This window comes from Oncorhynchus nerka, linkage group LG4, assembly GCF_034236695.1.
Source record: "Oncorhynchus nerka isolate Pitt River linkage group LG4, Oner_Uvic_2.0, whole genome shotgun sequence".
In the NCBI taxonomy this organism is placed as follows: Eukaryota; Metazoa; Chordata; class Actinopteri; order Salmoniformes; family Salmonidae; genus Oncorhynchus; species Oncorhynchus nerka.
In genome coordinates this window covers 33,093,234-33,114,342 of record NC_088399.1, presented here as the reverse complement: position 1 = coordinate 33,114,342, position 21,109 = coordinate 33,093,234, and the positions used below count along the sequence as shown (strand labels likewise).

At 43.8% G+C, this 21,109-nt stretch overlaps 3 protein-coding genes across 5 annotated transcripts in view; 1 reads left to right on the top strand and 2 right to left on the bottom strand.

Annotated features, from left to right (window-relative positions):
• Positions 1 to 137: 137 nt before the first annotated feature.
• LOC115122558 (zinc finger protein 664-like) lies at positions 138 to 3,496 on the top strand. Of its 2 annotated transcripts, none has more exons than XM_065017463.1 (2): positions 138 to 296; positions 1,251 to 3,496. In XM_065017463.1, exon 2 carries the CDS (start codon positions 1,397 to 1,399, stop codon positions 2,837 to 2,839), a length of 1,443 nt encoding a protein of 480 aa, XP_064873535.1. In that variant the 5' UTR covers positions 138 to 296; positions 1,251 to 1,396; the 3' UTR covers positions 2,840 to 3,496. The 2 variants fall into 2 exon arrangements, with proteins under 2 accessions (XP_064873535.1, XP_029507632.1); XM_029651772.2 differs by lacking the exon at positions 138 to 296 and adding an exon at positions 656 to 995.
• On the bottom strand, positions 3,442 to 5,495 carry LOC135571393 (proteinase-activated receptor 3-like). The gene has a single exon (XM_065017464.1). It carries the CDS (start codon positions 4,911 to 4,913, stop codon positions 4,020 to 4,022), a length of 894 nt encoding a protein of 297 aa, XP_064873536.1. The 5' UTR covers positions 4,914 to 5,495; the 3' UTR covers positions 3,442 to 4,019.
• Positions 5,496 to 8,352: 2,857 nt separating this feature from the next.
• LOC115122511 (suppressor APC domain-containing protein 2-like) overlaps positions 8,353 to 21,109 on the bottom strand; it is a 31,913-nt gene continuing 19,156 nt past the window's right edge. Inside the window, exons 3-6 of one of the 2 annotated variants that reach the window (XM_029651729.2) lie at positions 13,618 to 13,764; positions 12,785 to 12,889; positions 12,368 to 12,484; positions 8,353 to 12,099 (exon numbers count right to left, since the gene is read on the bottom strand). In XM_029651729.2, coding sequence (XP_029507589.1) covers positions 11,971 to 12,099; positions 12,368 to 12,484; positions 12,785 to 12,889; positions 13,618 to 13,764 — 498 coding nt within the window. In that variant the 3' untranslated portion in view covers positions 8,353 to 11,970. Of the gene's footprint in view, positions 12,100 to 12,367; positions 12,488 to 12,784; positions 12,890 to 13,617; positions 13,765 to 21,109 lie in introns of both variants that reach the window. The other variant, XM_029651721.2, reaches the window with a different exon arrangement.

Sequence of the window (21,109 nt, the reverse complement as noted above, 5' to 3'; positions counted from 1 at the left end):
TTGTGATTGGCAGTCAGAGAAAGCCACAAAGACACCTGAGAGCACAGCCTAAAGGCACCCACACAGGTTAGGGGAGTGTCTGAACTTCATTCCTGAAACTCAGACAGACACAAGGGAGTGAACTCGTAGAGCCTCAGAACACAGCAGGCATTCTTTTAAGCAAATAACGATGTAAGCCATTGGACCGTATTCCCCAGGTCTACTTACAGAGGAAGAAGACGCTGTTGTTACAAGACAACATTCCCTCTGTTTTTTCATAAGGATTGTTCCATGTAAACATCAAAATAACAATAAAGGTAAACAAGCACTTTACATGTGTTGACTTCCTAAATTATGTTGTTTTGTAGCACTACATACAGTAGGACACCACATGAAGAGCTAGTTGTTGTGACAAGTAGTATAACTTGGATCTATGCTTCTTGAACACTAGCTACTTGAACAGTAAACACGTGTCAAATCACCAAACAACCCCCTACAAGCTCCCCTCGACAGAATGCACTAAATGCATGTCATATTAATGAACATTAAACGTACCTTTACCTGCCAGGTGGCTACTACGCTTGAATAGACGACCAACACACATGCTATGCGTACTCCTAAACTGCGGAGGCGGTAAAAAGGCACTACCGAAAGAGAACAACGAAACGAAGGAACGGTACGTCACTTTCACGCGACGTTTACTGGTTCGCTTTGTTCCGTACACGGCAGCAACATCATACACACCCATCTTGTAAGATAGTTTAGAAGGTTTTAAAATATGTTTATCGTTTATTTGTATGCTATTTATGAGTAAACTATGGCCAAGTCAAAAGATTTAAAAGTATTCTTGGAGTCGTCTCTGAATGCGATTTTTAAAGCCACAGTGAGTGACATATTGGAGTCAGTGGACCAGACATTGTCTGAGTACAAGGGTAAATTACAAAGAATTGAAACTGAGAATGAAGATCTTAGACAAAGGTTGCACGATCAAGACAACAAGGATTCGATAGTTAAGGGTATGTACATAATGCACAGTTGTTTTAAAAATGTGTGCATCTATCGATGCACACCTGGTTGCATAATGACGAGGTAGGCCTAACTGTCCTTTGTTGTCCAAACTTGAGGTACAAGCCGCCCTCAATATGGCCACCGAGCCAAGCTGACCCTCACTCTGTTGCATGTTAACATGTCCTTTTCCAGGCACCCATTGAAACCATGGATAACAGTTTACTTAAAAAAAAAAACGTAAACATGTGTTTTGTTTTGCACAGACCCTGGAAGTAACCAGGATGCTGTTCACCTCCCTGACTTGTCAAGGAAGACCTGTTCCAGCCATTCAGTTGTCGGCCAATCCCAGAAGCCAATCAAAACACAGGGTGATGAGCGAAGGAGCTCCAGGAGACAGCAGAAGGACAAAATGCCTCAGAGCAGAGGGTCTGTCTCTTTTACAGATGCAGCAACTCAGCAGGAACCAGAATGCCTCCAAAACGTTTCTGCCTTAATGTTCAAAAACATAAAGACAGAACCTGATATGGAGGATGACTACGCCATAGACCTCTCAAAGCCCCCGTCTCCTCTCAACCTGGCTTCTAAGCAAATTAAGACAGAGAGTGCTGAGGTGAATTACATCATCCCTGAAGAGTATGATGAACACCTTCAGTCACCACTGGACACAGATGTGGACTCTAGCGACAGTGACGTCAAAATCACCATAGTGTCTGACAGTCACATGGAGATGGGAGACGAGTGCGGCCATTTTGTTGAGTCAGAGGGAAGGCTGTGTCACAATGTAACTGGAGAGGCTGAACCAGAAGAAGACCCCTTCCTGACATACTACCCTGACATGGGATCTAACCCTGCTGGGATGAGTGGGGAGGATATTTTACCCACTTTGAACTCTGCAGAGTCCTCTAAAAACGCACAAGGCTTCTACAACTGCACCCAGTGTGAGAAGACATTTAGTCGAGTGCAATCCCTCAACATCCACCTGAGGACTCATAGTGGCGAGAAGGCCCACTGCTGCAACTACTGCGGCAAACGCTTTGGCCGAGCAGACCTGCTCAAGTCCCACAAACGCACTCACACGGGAGAGAGACCGTTCAGCTGCGACCTCTGTGGTAAGAACTACGGTCACCCGGGCCAGCTCAGGATACACAAGCGTGTTCATACGGGAGAGAGACCGTACTGCTGCCCACACTGTGGGAAACGCTTCAGTGAACACAACCAGCTTAAAGTCCATTTACGAACTCACACAGGAGAGAGGCCATACAGTTGCACTGTGTGCGCCAAAACCTTCAGCAACGCAGGTAACCTGAGGATACACCAAAGAATCCACACTGGTGAGAAGCCTTACTGCTGTGTACAGTGTGGCAAGAGGTTCAATGGTATGGGGGACTTGAAAACACATTACAGGATTCATACAGGGGAGAGGCCGTACCATTGTGACCTGTGTGAGAAGACCTTCAGCCAGGCAGGCCACCTCACCATACACAAGCGGATGCACACAGGAGAGAAACCGTACACATGCTCAGAGTGTGGTAAGAGGTTCAGTGTGGCGAGCAGCCTCAAGCTGCACCTGAGGACTCATACAGGGGAGAAACTCTTCAGCTGCTCTTACTGTGGGAAGAGCTTCAGTAGGTCTGGCCATCTGAAGAGACACGAACAGGTCCACACCAAGGAGAAGGTCTACCCTTGTGACCAGTGTGGGAAGACCTACACCGACCAGTCATCCCTCAAAAAGCACCAGAAGACTCATGGAGCTGAGGAGCTGAGGACCGAGGAGCTGAGGACTGAGGAGAATGAGAGCAGTACCAGTGGGATTGATGTTCCCCATAACCTGGAAATAAAGACTGAAGACTAAGACTGTTATGTCATGTTACTGTATGTGTTACAGTGCACTCTATATGGCTATTTAATGTTGATGTATCAGTACATTGTAGAAACACTGCTGAATTTCAGAAGAACTCAAGCTTAGATTTCCCCAAGTAGTAGGACAGGAAACAGCTTTGAGTGTATGTAGCCTAAGAGCCATTCTTGCCAGTAATGAAGTATGGTAATGATTGTCATTTGTGTTAGACTTTCTATGTATAAAGCGGTAATGTTATTTTCTAACATTGTACATAGCTTTTAAGGCATATTCTCGATCAACAAAATGTTGATTTTCTTTAAAAGAGTGTCATGCATTTTAGGCTGTGCAAGGTGTAAATAATGATTGGTTGCAATGGCTTTTACCTAGAGACGAACCATTTTATTTCATCTATGAACATGTCACTAATTTTCACAGTTAATGGTTTTAGAAGCCATACTTTTAAGACATGAATGTTATGGTAGAATATTGGATTATTTTGGTAAGAATGATGCCAAACTTTCGAAATTATTTATTATTCAAAGTGTAATTAATTGGCCGATGTATTGTGGTAAATGATACATAAAAATTGACTTGTTACTGAGGATCTATCCTTAATATGGAATATATTCTGCTGTTAGTCCAAATTAAAAATAATTTATCAAAACCAAATACCTCCATTCCTCAGTTTCTACAGTGTTGCATTTATTTCTACAATTTTATTTTTGACCTTTTATCATTCTGACACCAGCATTCAAATCAGTTGGTATACAGACAACCAAATGCATAATCCTCGAAGACATGATAGAGTATATGTTAATATTTGTGTTACTAATTCATTACACACCTTTGATACAACAGAAGTAACATGAAATGACATCGGCATACAAACACATGTCAAAAGAACTGAGTATGCTCAACATTTTATTGCATTTACTTTCTAGATGGGCTTATTTTCTCGAAGGCATTTCCATCCCCATATATGCAGCATGAAGTAAGTAAAAACAAAGATATAAAGGAAGTTAAAAAAAAAACATTTTGCCCATATGCTAATTTAGTTTCACCTTAAATCTGAGAATAGTTGTCTACTAGTAGTCTACCAACATCTTGTGTCCTTACATTGTCAGTTTTGGACCAAAACTACTTCCCACCATAATAACCAGACTTCTACCAGTACAGTATGTGTGTTGAGGGATCATCCTGAGTTGGCTGTATTTCTGGTACAGCAGCAGCCAGGTTTCTGTGGTAGTATTTTCTCTTTTGACAGGTAAAGCACAGGTTGGATACTGCTGCTAATGTCCATGAAGCCAAAGGCAATGTAGTGGATGTAGCACTGGAATACATCTGGGGAGAAGTATTGCTGGAAGGGGAACAGAGCCACAGGAGGGAAGTAGTTCAAAACAATGATTGCCAATATGATGAGGACCATTTTAAAGGCTCTCTTCTTGACAGGGTGCATCTCGTCACGGCCCGGCCCAGACTGCCTCAGGGCCCATAGGATGGCGACATTACAGAATACCATGAAGGCGAATGCTGCCAGGATCATGATTGTGAAGACCTTGTCAAAGTTCACGATGTTGCCCACGCACTTGGCGGTGGAGTAGGCCAGCGTGACAATCCACACGACGGCGGCAAGCACAGGCCGGTGGCTGCGGTCCTTGAGCTCTGTGAAGGTGATTGGGTGGAGCACGGCCATGTAGCGGTCCAGGCAGATGCAGGACAGGAAGAGTGGAGAGGAGTCCTTGACGCCGTAGAAGAAGCGCAGCACGTACCAGGTGCTGCTGGTGGTCAGGTAGACGATGTTGGCCAGCTCCAGAGGGGGGATGAGGCAGAAGAAGGTGTCCAGGATGGCCAGGTGCAGGATGAAGATGTCCGAGGTGGTGGAGTCACTCTTGTTCTTGTGCAGGAGCCACAGCACCATGACGTTGGCTGGGATCCCCAAGAACATGTTGATGAACTGCAGCACCAGGTAGAAGAGAAGCACGGCTGGCATGCCGTCACACTGCTCATATACAGTCTTGTCCCCTATGCTGTAGTTTAATGGTTTGTGTGAGATGAAGAGCAAAGACGAGTTGAAGAACACCTCCATGATGACTGGACTAGTGGGAGACTCAGTGGACACTGGACAAGAACTCTATATCTGGACAAACAAATAATACAAACTTGTCAGATTTAGCACAACTTCTTTAACAGCTAGTTTGACACTTAAAACAACCTTTCCAGTAGCATCTTCATTTTTCTCTTCACCCACTGAAGAACATCAACATGACTTAATATCTGTCTTAAAAAAGAAATCATGTTACCTAATTCCAGAATCTAGTTGTCTGATATATTCCCCTTGCCACATGTTTGTGATATGTACCACTGTTTAAAGGTAAACTGTGAGTACATCCCGTTTTAGTTTCTAGGCACGTAATAAAGACTGATACTTGCCGTATGTACTCTGTTTCCCAGGAGATATTCCTATGTACGGTAGCTAAAGCCCAGACTCATATACAATGCTTGACAATATAAATTAAAACTTTGGTTCTTCTGTTCTAATAATAGTCTACATTCTGGACACCTGACCTGGAGCTCGACTGATAAGAAGCCCATTGATGGTTTCTGAAAATATTTGAATGGACAGAAACTCCCAGTATATACAAAACAAAGAGACAGACTGACTGGTAGGTTACAGGGCTTTTGGTAATAACACATTTGAATGGAGAGAACCTCCCAGTCTATGCAAAATAAAGAGACAGACTTACTGGTAGGTTACAGCGCTTTTGGTAATAAAACATTTGAATGGAGAGAACCTCCCAGTCTATGCAAAATAAAGAGACAGACTTACTGGTTATACAGGGCTTTTGGTTTGAAGGAACAGTATGTCTTCAGCTGGTTCAGCTCTGTGTTGCAGTGAATGGTGTCTGCACTGTGGTGTCTCCACTGTTGCTCATCCTCCTTAATTCTTCATCTGTGTTCATCTGTGAGTGTGTGAGTATGGACTGAGCCCTCACCTCAAAATAAGGTGTAGAGAACACCCCCTCACCGATGACCCAACACTACGGGGATCCTGACGCTCCAATCACCACATGAAGATAAGGGTGTGGAAACCTGGAAAATGTTTCCCCTGGCATCCATAGCACGCTTGGCCGTTAACTCACTGTACACACATCACTAAGCTATTTGCATGGCTAAAACACTATGTAACAGTACTGCTTTGTCATTTATTAAACAGTTATAGTGTAATACATATAGTAATAATAATACTTTTAAAGAGAGGTGTGGGTATAATGGTTCCATTGGTTTGTTTGGAGAATGTGTCGTGAGAAGCCATTGCCATTCACACTGATTGGCAATGATGCAACACGCCATTGGAGCCTGACGGAAATCTGGTGGTAAACAACTGATGTAACAATCCAGAAGATCACTTCTGAAATTCAGTGTAACAAAGGGTAATCTGTTACATGGGCATGACATGCATTATTTTGTGATCTGTGAGCCGTGATGACTGTCAGTGGTGTACACAGTACATTGGCAGTGAGGATTTTGTGTTTGGCTTCATTGGCGAAAAAGGCTCCTTGATGCATAGCCTGCATGTGCTGTTTGGCATGTTATCTGTACAGATATATAGAATAGCTCCTAATAGCCTACTCTTAATGTCAGAAACTGATCTCATAAAGAGTTCGTTTGACCTTTCAGATGACCTCTCAAATTACAGAGCACAGATTGTTCTTTCTTCATTTTCATACAATTATGGCAGAACCGTAACTTAGAGAAATAAAGACATCTACACAAATGAAGGAAGCTTTTTTAAATTATAAATTGTAATTAAATGACACTTCACAATGATGCCACATATTGGTGGTTATCTTTAAAGTATTTGAATAAACTTTTCATCCAATGACAGTCAATCAACTCAACTGGATCCAGTCCAGAAGGATTCACCTGATTCCTTTACTAATTTGTATGTCTGATTTGTTTCTGTCTGATTTTTTTGGGGTGAATATGGTTATAACTTCTGTATAACTTTGTGTGTTTATCTTGGTTAATGGTTACAACTCGCCACAGCATCTGTCGAAAGACAACCCAGGTTTGTTCATCGTGACTGAATCCAAGGTTGTGTCTACATTAGTTCTATGTTCATACAGGACATATTTTGCTCATATAAGGGAATACTCCCAGACACGCGCCACTTTCAGCCCAGGGCTCTGAGCTCCACCTGCAGCCACAAACCAGGTTCTGTTTTTATCAGCACACAAAAGATCTAACCAAAGTTCATTTAAATGTCCCCACCTTCAAATGTCATATACATTTTAATTATTCCATTCTGATTTTGTTTCATGTAATTTCCTTGTAATTTCAGTTATCAGTTTCAGGAAATGTGTCATTAGATTGCCAATTTTGATGAAAATGACAGCAATGAACCTGATAGGTTTAAAGGAGATGCCATTTAGTTGAGTTAAATCCCTTTCTCTTGCAAGTATCTTACGAGAAAAGTGACAACCTGAAATCACATATTTGAAGAACACATAATGCCAGACATTGTTTTCATGCTTCTCCTATCCCACAGACAGTGCATTGTGTAAAAGTCACGACCCCACCATGCAGCAGTCAGTCATGCAGACGACATAATGCCCCTGGGATGCCATTGCCATTCTGTTTAGTTAGTCTCTGAGAGAGAGATGAACAGCAGAGGAAAACTGCCCTTGGAGTCTCTGACTCAATATGCTTAGTTGTTGCTGCTTTGGGTGCCCTTTTAATTAGTGGGAATTCATGCTTCAAGTGGAATCAGTGGACTCTAAGATAATCGTAATTAATTAGGAATGTTCATGGTTGTTGTTGTTGTGTTTCAAGCTGGTGAAATGTAGAGCAATAAAAAATGTGAATGTCATATGTTCATTGTTAATTTGCTCTATAGGTATTACATATATAATATATTTTAAACTCATGTCTCTAATGAATAAACCCCGCTGTCTCACCATTTCTAAAACTTTGGGAAGACATTACACCAATTCCAATCAAGTTTTTTTTTCCCAGAGAATTATATGCCCAGGACAAACAGAATTATATTCCTTATTAAAATCTCCTCCACTGGATCTGACCTAATAAAATCCAAGTGTACAACATGAATATTGGATGAATTATGTCATGCAGTGAGAACGTCGTAGGACATTTCCTAAACGGATGGTTATCTGTGAGGCAAGAGCCCCCTACTCAACTACAATGGGTGTCACTGATCTGTCAGAGAAGCCACATTTCTCAACAGAGAAGATACAAAGATCTCTATCTGAGAGTTGACTATATAGCTTCTAGCAATCTGGAAGTGGTGCCTAATATTCTCAATGATATTCTTATTGATAGACAGATCATTAAGCATGGTAGATCTTCTGGTTAGTTACACTGTGTGTCTGTCCATCCCTCCTGTTACAATAACACACAATCAAAGGTTATTCATCTCAACCTGTCTATCAACTTGGCACTAGTGACTTTTATATTTGATGAGAATGGACAATTTGGAAACAAAATCAGTCATAATCTTTCAGTGCTAGTGTATATGTGTGTGATTATTTAATAGTGCCATTAACAAGCAACAACAGACACAAGGAGTTATACAATAGAAGGGGAACAAAGTGTATCAGATGAGGATGTATCAGTCAATCTCTCTCTAGACAGACCTCACACAACCAGGCTTCATTCTCTTCACCATGCAGGAGAAACACATCACATCTCATGGAATACCTGTTCTCTTCCTCACTGACATACTTACATCCAGACATTTGTGTACCAGCAGTTTTAAGATTCTAGATTTTCCATAGACACCCCGCACTGGCAAACATTGTTTGAGACTACATTGTTCCCATAATGTAAACATTGTTTGAGACTACGTTGTTCCCATAATGTAAACATTGTTTGAGACTACATTGTTCCCATAATGTAAACATTGTTTGAGACTACGTTGTTCCCATAATGTAAACATTGTTAGAGACTACGTTGTTCCCATAATGTAAACATTGTTTGAGACTACATTCTTCCCATAATGTAAACATTGTTTGAGACGACGTTGTTCCCATAATGTAAACATTGTTTGAGACTACGTTGTTCCCATAATGTAAACATTGTTTGAGACTACGTTGTTCCCACAATGTAAACATTGTTTGAGACTACGTTGTTCCCATAATGTAAACATTGTTTGAGACTACGTTGTTCCCATAATGTAAACATTGTTTGAGACTACGTTGTTCCCATAATGTAAACATTGTTTGAGACTACGTTGTTCCCATAATGTAAACATTGTTTGAGACTACGTTGTTCCCATAATGTAAACATTGTTTGAGACTACGTTGTTCCCATAATGTAAACATTGTTTGAGACTACGTTGTTCCCATAATGTAAACATTGTTTGAGACTACGTTGTTCCCATAATGTAAACATTGCATCGACATGGCTCTTTGATAGATGTTTCCGATTTCTAAATTTAACCCAGGTTCCAACTACAAAATCAACAACAAGGTTTGGTTGATTTCGATTTGAATTCATGTTTTCTGACAACTCAATCAAAGATTAATACAAATGTGTCATCTTTTCCCAGTGTGCTGTCCATATAAACATTTGTTTAACCAAAGTAAGTATTTTTTCTATTTGACTTAATTTTCTAAATGTTTGCCGTGCTGGAAAAGAGGTTGGAATATTAATTGAGGAGTAATATGAAAGGTCTAAGCTCCCAACTGTGCCATGTAAAACATGACTTGGAGACACCTGCACCCAACAGCTTTTCAGTCAACATCCTGTAACATCCCCCTGAATAGAGGTGACCTCTTTCTAAATCAAGTAAACTTTGTGCAACAAGAGGCAATATATCAAATCTTCAAAACCCTCTACCACTGATGACCATCTGGATTGACCCTGTAATTACAAAGGAATAGAAGAGTGAAGCCAAAGTGATCTCAAGGTGAAACACTGCAAGATAAATAAAAAGGGGGCCTGATTATAGCACCTTATGGTTAAGTTCATTTGACTGTTAAGTGGGAATACTTCAATAGAAAGAGGAAAGGAGAGCGAGGCATTCACTAACATGCAATGTGAAGCAAGATCATCACAAGACCAAATACATCAAATCAAACAGGAGAGACAGCTAGGCAGTCAGTCACAGCAGAGAGTATTTATATGCAGACTTCACAACAGTACCTAATAAGAGTTGCATTGCAAAATCATTACATAGTTGCCTTAAATAGCAATTACTGCCACTAAAAAACATCTTCTCAATTAGAAATGTAAGAGGATTCAAGATTGAATGGGCCCAGTTGACTATGTGGTTTATGAGGCCACTGGTTTAGATTCTGGTTCGGTGGGACCATTATGAGCACAGCATTGAAAGAGCAGCAGTACCTATGCTTGGTTTTAACCTCTCAGCGAACCAGGTCTCACAAAGCACATTCTGTTCATCCTGTACTAACATGGCATTACTCATTTTTGACACAAAGGCTCTGAGACACCTCTGTTCGAAGGCAGAGAGGAAGTGGCACTATAAAGCCAGTCTCGCATGAATCATTACAGCACATTACATTACATTTGAAGTCTATCAACCAAGGAGGACTCGTTTTTTCCCACTAGCCAATCCAACATTACTCTTCTCGGAACCCTGTCCCGTTCCAGTGGTCCCTCTGCCACCAGGGACCAGGGCTCAAACACATTCAGAAAATACCAATCCTTCTCATCTTCAAGTCTCTTCTACGTGCAAACTTCTCTCCTACCCTCTCCTCTACTAGGTCTCCTTGGCTTGTAGGACATGTGTCACTTTTCTAGTGCTCTCAATACATTCCCTTTAAGGGAAACAAAACAACAGTTACATGCTGCGCTTCTGTTATACTCTTAAGATGATGGGTAATTAAGCAATAGGGCCCGAGGGGGTGTGGTATATGGCCAATATACCACGGCTAAGGGCTGTTCTTGCGCACGTCACAAAGCGTGTCTGGATATAGCCCTTAGCCTTGGTATATTGGCCATATACCACCAACCCCCCACCAACCCCCGAGGTGTCTTATTGCTATTATAAACTGGTTACCAACGTAATTAGAGCAGTACAAATAAATGTTTTGTTATACCCGTGGTATACGGTCTGATATACCATAGCTGTCAGCCAATCAGCATTCAGGGTTTAAACCACCCAGTATTTAATAGACTATATATACTAGTGCTTCACATCATGTGTATTTGGCTCACTTAAGGGTACAAAGAGTGACAAACAGTAAATTAGATACTATACAGTCATGTTGTCCTCCTTAGGGAAAGGGGGATACCTAGTCAGTTGTCCAACTGAATTTATTCAACTGAAATGTGTCTTCCGCATTTAACCCAACCCCTCTGAATCAGATAGGTGCGGGGGGCTGCCTTAATCGACATCCACGTCTTCGGCGCCCAGGGATGGGAAAAGCTCTCTAGAAACCAGTAAGCTCCTCCAGGTCAGGAGAGCCCAGCTTCTCATCATTACCAACCATTTCAATTAGGTTTGAGATACACAAGTGGATATATTGGAATACAAGGGGAGAAATATCTACCAAAGTATGACTGAGATCAAAGTATCTGGAATAAATTTTTCATAAAATAAATACATTTTGTGTAGTGTGTGTCCAATGGAATCCCTCCAACTAATGCATTTGTACAGGAGCTGTTGTCATGGTGATTGTCAGGGATCCAGTAGCTCCATGTAGGGGTTTGAGATGTAGTTCATGATGTCCAATCACATAGCTTATACTATGATGGGAGGTAAGTCTGGAAAGTCTGGTCCAATAAGGTAGGATCCTAGTGGATCACAATAGATCCTTGGAGTATTTCGAGGGGAGTAGAATCCTGGGCAGGTCCCAGTTAGGAATGGTTAGACTATGGTGTTCCAGGCTTTCTGCCCAGTGGGTGAGGTATCAGAGGACGGTGGACTCGGGAGTCCCTCTCCTCTAGGAGGGGTCGGCCCAGATTAGTGTGCAGGCCATTTTAAGTGGAGTTGTCAGTTGGGGAGATCCAGAGGGTGTGGTCAGGTGGGGGGTCAAAGTTCAAGGTGCTTTCATCATGCCAGGAGTGGTGAGTTGAGTCTGATACAGTTGTCTTGTTGTGAGTGGGGGGGGGGTCAGATAGAGCTGGAGACCACTACAGTTGTATTATGGTGTCTGTATTCAGATGAAGGTGGAGTCCATGGTGCTGCTGTCATGCGTGCTCCGGGCGCGAGCCTCAAACAGCTGTTTGATCAGAGCAGACTTCTCCTGCTCCAGCTGAGTGATGCGCTCACTCTTATCAGTCACCTCCTGCACCAGGGCATAGAGAGGGATGGAGGGATGGAGAGAGGAGGAGTGGTAGAGGGGGAAATGAGGAGGGGAGACATGGACCGGGGAGAAGAGAGTTTAAACAAGCTTTTATTGTGCATTTAAGGAGTGTACATACAGAGCTTCGATGCAGCAGGGAGAAGAGAAGATATAGGTAGAGGTTAGACGATCATAGAGGGACAGTGGGGACGGATACATATACAGTATATACAGTACATTTAATTGACATCTAACAGTATCTTCAGTTTACCTGGGTGAGAAGGCGGTTCTGGTCCTTCAGTCTCTGAATGGCTTGTGGTGGGGCAGTGGCAGGAGGCTGGGAGCTGGAGGAGATTGCTGTGGGCTGGGTGCCAGAGAATGGGAAAGACTGCTAAGAGGGAGAGAGAGAAATAAATTATTCACCATTATTTACCATGTTTCAGTAAAGACTCCAGTGTTTAGGGTTGACTATACTCTCTGTCTAAAACATAGAAAGAACTTTCAACATATAATTGCCACTGAGAGGATTTCAGTAAGAGTTTTCCTCTTACTGGAACTCGAACTTAGAAATTGAACTTAGAAATTGCACAGTTATATGAGACAACCATTCCTCATAGGGCAGTGAGGAGGCTGAGTTACACACAGTCAGGTAATATGTCTTCTTTCAAGGTGAATCATCAATATTCACCATTCCAGAGCAGGAAATGAGGTCATTAAGGCAGCGGTTGGCTTCCTGCAGCTTGGGAAGCAGAACATCCATGCGACTTTGATTCTGTGATTCTGTGAAGAAATTCTGGTGGGAGAGAGAAAGAGAGACAGTAAGAACTAGAGAGTTTCAGATCATTTATATATTATCCATACCTATTGTACTGCATTATACTGTACATGACCTGGGTCATGTTCATTAGGACATATTCATATTTTTTTTACTTGTAATTTAAAAAAATATATATATACAGTATATATATATATATATATATTTTTTTTAATCCCTTTTTCCCCCACAATTTAGATCTTGTCTCATCGCTGCAACTCCCCAACGGGCTCAGGAGGTAAAGGTCGAGGCATGATTCCTCTGAAACTTGACCCGCTAAACCACAATTCATAACACCCACACGCTTAACCCGGAAGCCAGCCACCCAATGTGTCAGAGGAAACACCGTCCAACTGACAAAGGAGGTCAGCCTGCAGGCGCCCGGCCCGCCACAAGGAGTCGCTAGAGCACGATGAGCCAAGTAAAGCCCCCCCAGCCAAACCCTCCCCTAACCCGGACAACGCTGGGCCAATTGTGCGTCATCCTATGGGACTCCCGATCACGGCCGGTTGTGATACAACCTGGGATGGAACCCGGGTCTGTAGTGACACCTCTAGCACTGTGATGTAGTGCATTAGACCGCTGTGCCTCTTCGGAGGCCCTCGGGACATATTCATTTTTAAAATAAAAATGGACAAGTCCAGGAGGTAGTCCCTCCCTGTTTCAGTTTGTTTTCTTCTGTTTGCTGCCTCATGAACAGTCCTTACCGTGCAGTGGTTGCTCTGGCCCACGTGTCTCTGTCTCTCTGTGACATTGTGGATCTGGTTCTGGTACCACTCTCTAGCCCGCTCCACCACGTCCAGACCAGCCAGCAGAGAGTCCTTCTCCTGTTCCAACTCCTTCATCTGCTTCAGCTGGAGCAAGAGGGAGTCAACATCTATCTCACTATGATCATCAATTTGGGTCACTAACCTGAAGTCATTTGGCGACTCTGTATGCTTGCTGCTTGCTCCTCAAGCTTAGACTCATCCTGAGTCCCAAAAAAGGGGTCCCTAATTTACAATCATCCCAGGGTAAATGTTGTGTATTAGCTAAGCTTGCATGTCACATTTATGATGGTCAAAAAGCTACATCTCTACATGTTGTCCTGAGACAATGGCCCAGGGCCAATTGTGCCAGCATTGTACCCCGACCTCAAAAGGAAGAGCAATATTCATAGGAGCAATCAGCCCGGTGCCATGGTAACCGTGCATAGACCTAAGAATGGGTAAACAGTAGCCACTCCAACAGGCCGTCCTGTCCCAGTGGTAGGCAGACAGCATTGAGTTCTGCTGACCATCTTATCCTCCAGTGCCACAGCACAGCACAGGCCCCATTCCTGGCATTCAGCCACCTGATGTGTCATCCACTCTCTCTATACACTATCACTGTTGGGAAAACCATGTCTGTACAAAGGCCTATTTCCCAATGACATAAACCAACCAGCATTGTCAGAGTGTGCTGATACTGTTGTTGTTATCTGATCTGGACTATAACCAGCCAGGATAAACCTCTTGTGCCATCACTGCATACTAAACACATTTCCCCTTTCAGCTCTGGCCCTGCTGGGTTGAATGGGACCTGCAAACAGAGGACAGAGGAGAGGAGAAAGAGAGATGAAAGAGAGAGAGAGCAGAGAAAGACGGAGAGGGGTGGGGGGGATTGTGGCTGGAATTAAGCGTGACCCAGTGTCAGGCTGTGTGTTTGTGTGGTGGGCCACAGGCAGGGCAGCTCTGTAGAGAGATGGGGGAAGTGCAAGGGGAATGATAGAAAAGTTAGAGAGGGGAGAGGGGGTACATGTCCCAGCTAGCTGACAAGGCTAACATCACCCGTGTTAAAATGACAAAGCATACAACACTAACAATGGCATGACACTGATGATGTTGTCATATCTAAAATCACAATTTTTTATATTTAACCTATAATTAACTAGGAAAGTCAGTTAAGAACAAATTCTTATTTACAATGACGGCCTACCAGGGAACAGTGGGTTAACTGCCTTATTCATTACATTTACATTTACATTATTCAGGGACAGAAGGACAGATTTTTACCTTGTCCGTTCGGGGATTCAATCCAGCAACCTTTCAGTTACTGGCCCAATGCTCGAACCACTAGGCTACCTGCCGCCCCTACACTCTAACCACTAGGCTACCTGCCGCCCCTACACTCTAACCACTAGGCTACCTGCCGCCCCTACACTCTAACCACTAGGCTACCTGCCGCCCCTACACTCTAACCACTAGGCTACCTGCCGCCCCTACACTCTAACCACTAGGCTACCAGCCGCCCCTACACTCTAACCACTAGGCTACCTGCCGCCCCTACACTCTAACCACTAGGCTACCTGCCGCCCCTACACTCTAACCACTAGGCTACCTGCCGCCCCTACACTCTAACCACTAGGCTACCTGCCGCCCCTACACTCTAACCACTAGGCTACCTGCCGCCCCTACACTCTAACCACTAGGCTACCTGCCGCCCCTACACTCTAACCACTAGGCTACCTGCCGCCCCTACACTCTAACCACTAGGCTACCTGCCGCCCCTACACTCTAACCACTAGGCTACCTGCCGCCCCTACACTCTAACCACTAGGCTACCTGCCGCCCCTACACTCTAACCACTAGGCTACCTGCCGCCCCCTACACTCTAACCACTAGGCTACCAGCCGCCCCTACACTCTAACCACTAGGCTACCAGCCGCCCTACACTCTAACCACTAGGGCTCTAACCACTAGGCTACCAGCCGCCCCCTACACTCTAACCACTAGGCTACCTGCCGCCCCTACACTCTAACCACTAGGCTACCTGCCGCCCCTACACTCTAACCACTAGGCTACCTGCCGCCCCTACACTCTAACCACTAGGCTACCTGCCGCCCCTACACTCTAACCACTAGGCTACCTGCCGCCCCTACACTCTAACCACTAGGCTACCTGCACGCCCTACACTCTAACCACTAGGCTACCTGCCGCCCCTACACTCTAACCACTAGGCTACCTGCCGCCCCTACACTCTAACCACTGGGGCCGCCCCTACACTCTAACCACTAGGCCTGCCGCCCCTACACTCTAACCACTAGGCTCCCTACACTCTAACCACTAGGCTACCTGCCGCCCCTACACTCTAACCACTAGGCTACCTGCCGCCCTACACTCTAACCACTAGGCTACCTGCCGCCCCTACACTCTAACCACTAGGCTACCTGCCGCCCCTACACTCTAACCACTAGGCTACCTGCCGCCCTACACTCTAACCACTAGGCTACCTGCCGCCCTACACTCTAACCACTAGGCTACCTCTAACCACTAGGCTACCAGCCGCCCCTACACTCTAACCACTAGGCTACCTGCCGCCCCTACACTCTAACCACTAGGCTACCTGCCGCCCCTACACTCTAACCACTAGGCTACCTGCGCCCCTACACTCTAACCACTAGGCTACCTGCCGCCCCTACACTCTAACCACTAGGCTACCTGCCGCCCTACACTCTAACCACTAGGCTACCTGCCGCCCTACACTCTAACCACTAGGCTACCTGCCGCCCTACACTCTAACCACTAGGCTACCTGCCGCCCCTACACTCTAACCACTAGGCTCTAACCACTAGGCTACCTGCCGCTCCTACAGTCTAACCACTAGGCTACCTGCCGCCCCTACACTCTAACCACTAGGCTACCTGCCGCCCCTACACTCTAACCACTAGGCTACCTGCCGCCCCTACACTCTAACCACTAGGCTACCTGCCGCCCTACACTCTAACCCTACACTCTAACCACTAGGCTACCTGCCGCCCCCTACACTCTAACCACTAGGCTACCTGCCGCCCCTACACTCTAACCACTAGGCTACCTGCCGCCCCTACACTCTAACCACTAGGCTACCTGCCACCCCTACACTCTAACCACTAGGCTACCTGCCCTACACTCTAACCACCCTACACTCTAACCACTAGGCTACCTGCCGCCCCTACACTCTAACCACTAGGCTACCTGCCGCCCCTACACTCTAACCACTAGGCTACCTGCCGCCCCTACACTCTAACCACTAGGCTACCTGCCGCCCCTACACTCTAACCACTAGGCTACCTGCCGCCCCTACACTCTAACCACTAGGCTACCTGCCGCCCCTACACTCTAACCACTAGGCTACCTGCCGCCCCCTACACTCTAACCACTAGGCTACCTGCCGCCCTACACTAGGCTACCTAACCACTAGGCTACCCTGCGCCCCTACACTCTAACCACTAGGCTACCTGCCACCCCTACACTCTAACCACTAGGCTACCTGCCACCCCTACACTCTAACCACTAGGCTACCTGCCGCCCCTACACTCTAACCACTAGGCTACCTGCCACCCCTACACTCTAACCAAGGCCACACTCTAACCACTAGGCTACCTGCCGCCCCTACACTCTAACCACTAGGCTACCTGCCACCCCTACACTCTAACCACTAGGCTACCTGCCGCCCCTACACTCTAACCACACTACACTCTAACCACTAGGCTACCTGCCGCCCCTACACTCTAACCACTAGGCTACCTCTAACCACTAGGCTACCTGCCGCCCCTACACTCTAACCACTAGGCTACCTGCCGCCCCTACACTCTAACCACTAGCCCCTACACTCTAACCACTAGGCTGCCTGCCGCCCCTACACTCTAACCACTAGGCTACCTCTAACCACTAGGCTACCTGCCGCCCCACTCTAACCACTAGGCTACCTGCCGCCCTACACTCTAACCACTAGGCTACCTGCCGCCCCTACACTCTAACCACTAGGCTACCTAACCACTACACTCTAACCACTAGGCTACCTGCCGCCCCTACACTCTAACCACTAGGCTACCTGCCTAACCCTGGGCTACACTCTAACCACTAGGCTACCTGCCGCCCCTACACTCTAACCACTAGGCTACCTGCCGCCCCTACACTCTAACCACTAGGCTACCTGCACGCCCCTCTAACCACTAGGCTACCTGCCGCCCCTACACTCTAACCACTAGGCTACCTGCCGCCCCTACACTCTAACCACTAGGCTACCTGCCGCCTCTAACCACTAGGCTACCTGCCGCCCCTACACTCTAACCACTAGGCTACCATTCGCCCCTACACTCTAACCACTAGGCTACCTGCCGCCCTACACTCTAACCACTAGGCTACCTGCCGCCCCTACACTCTAACCACTAGGCTACCTGCCGCCCCTACACTCTAACCACTAGGCTACCTGCCGCCCCTACACTCTAACCACTAGGCTACCTGCCGCCCCTACACTCTAACCACTAGGCTACCTGCCGCCCCTACACTCTAACCACTAGGCTACCTGCCGCCCCAGAGTTTCCTTCAGTTATATGTTCTGGTGCCACTCAGGCAGTTCAATGATTGATTGGGGACCTCTATGTAGTTGAATGTGATTGCTTTTATTAAATATGTTTATTTTAATTGTGTGCTGAATTATATCAAATCATATTATATTGTTTCATACACATATATATACACATATATATATATGTATGTTTTATTATGATGTTTTTATTGGAATGTATACAGGGCTCTCTTGTAAAATATATATTTGATCTCAATGTGACTCCCTGTTTAAATAAAGGTTAAAAAAATCAAACTCAGCAGTTCGTTCCACAAAAATCTGTGGAGACTGAAATGATCTCTAGTGTTATCCATTCCTGAGACTGGGTTTGGTAACTTGTGATTTTAATGAAGTTACATATGAAGGGAGTTTCTGGAACATTGCTTTTTCTCTTACAGACAGAGAGGTCCATCCCACATTTTTATACAGACTACAATGATGAGTCCTAAAATTGTCCCCTGTGATAAAACGGATTGCAGGGGTTGCCACATGCATATAAACAATATCACCAACAATACAATACAGGGAGAAGCATATAAACAATATCACCAACATCCAATACAGGTAGAAGCATATAAACAATATCACCAACATCCAATACAGGAGAAGCATATAAACAATATCACCAACATCCAATACAGGTAGAAGCATATAAACAATATCACCAACATCCAATACAGGTAGAAGCATATAAACAATATCACCAACATCCAATACAGGTAGAAGCATATAAACAATATCACCAACATCCAATAAAGGGAGAATACAGGTAGAAGCATATAAACAATATCACCAACATCCAATACAGGTAGAAGCATATAAACAATATCACCAACATCCAATACAGGTAGAAGCATATAAACAATATCACCAACATCCAATCACCAACATCCAATACAGGAGAATACAGGTAGAAGCATATAAACAATATCACCAACATCCAATACAGGTAGAAGCATATAAACAATATCACCAACATCCATACAGGAGAAGCATATAAACAATATCACCAACATCCAATACAGGTAGAAGCATATAAACAATATCACCAACATCCAATACAGGTAGAAGCATATAAACAATATCACCAACATCCAATACAGGTAGAAGCATATAAACAATATCACCAACATCCAATACAGGTAGAAGCATATAAACAATATCACCAACATCCAATACAGGTAGAAGCATATAAACAATATCACCAACACAGGTAGAAGCATATAAACAATATCACCAACATCAATACAGGTAGAAGCATATAAACAATATCACCAACATCCAATAAACAATATCACCAACATCCAATACAGGGAGAAGCACAGGTAGAAGCATATAAACAATATCACCAACATCCAATACAGGGAGAATACAGGTAGAAGCATATAAACAATATCACCAACATCCAATACAGGTAGAAGCATATAAACAATATCACCAACATCCAATACAGGGAGAATACAGGTAGAAGCATATAAACAATATCACCAACATCCAATACAGGAGAAGCATATAAACAATATCACCAACATCCAATACAGGAGAAGCATATAAACAATATCACCAACATCCAATACAGGTAGAAGCATATAAACAATATCACCAACATCCAATACAGGTAGAAGCATATAAACAATATCACCAACATCCAATACAGGTAGAAGCATATAAACAATATCACCAACACAATACAGGTAGAAGCATATAAACAATATCACCAACATCCAATACAGGGAGCATATAACAAAACAAATCAATACAGGTAGAAGCATATAAACAATATCACCAAAAACAATACAATACAGGTAGAAGCATATAAACAATATCACCAACATCCAATACAGGTAGAAGCATATAAACAATATCACCAACATCCAATACAGGTAGAAGCATATAAACAATATCACCAACATCCAATACAGGGAGAAGCATATAAACAATATCACCAACATCCAATACAGGTAGAAGCATATAAACAATATCACCAAAATCCAATACAGGGAGAATACAGGTAGAAGCATATAAACAATATCACCAACATCCAATACAGGTAGAAGCATATAAACAATATCACCAACATCCAATACAGGAGAAGCATATAAACAATATCACCAACATCCAATACAGGAGAAGCATATAAACAATATCACCAACATCCAATACAGGTAGAAGCATATAAACAATATCACCAACATACCAAACAGGTAGAAGCATATAAACAATATCACCAACATCCAATACAGGAGAAGCATATAAACAATATCACCAACATCCAATACAGGTAGAAGCATATAAACAATATCACCAACATCCAATACAGGTAGAAGCATATAAACAATATCACCAACATCCAATACAGGGAGAAGCATATAAACAATATCACCAACATCCAATACAGGTAGAAGCATATAAACAATATCACCAACATCAATACAGGTAGAAGCATATAAACAATAAACATATCAATATCACCAACATCCAATACAGGGAGAAGCATATAAACAATATCACCAACATCCAATACAATACAGGCATATAAACAATATCACCAACATCCAATACAGGTAGAAGCATATAAACAATATCACCAACATCCAATACAGGTGGAAGCATATAAACAAAACAATCCAATCATATAAACAATATCACCAACATCCAATACATGGAGAATAGAAGCATATAAACAATATCACCAACATCCAATACAGGTAGAAGCATATAAACAATATCACCAACATCCAATACAGGGAGAAGCATATAAACAATATCACCAACATCCAATACAGGGAGAAGCATATAAACAATATCACCAACATCAATACAACATATAAATCACCAACCAATACAGGT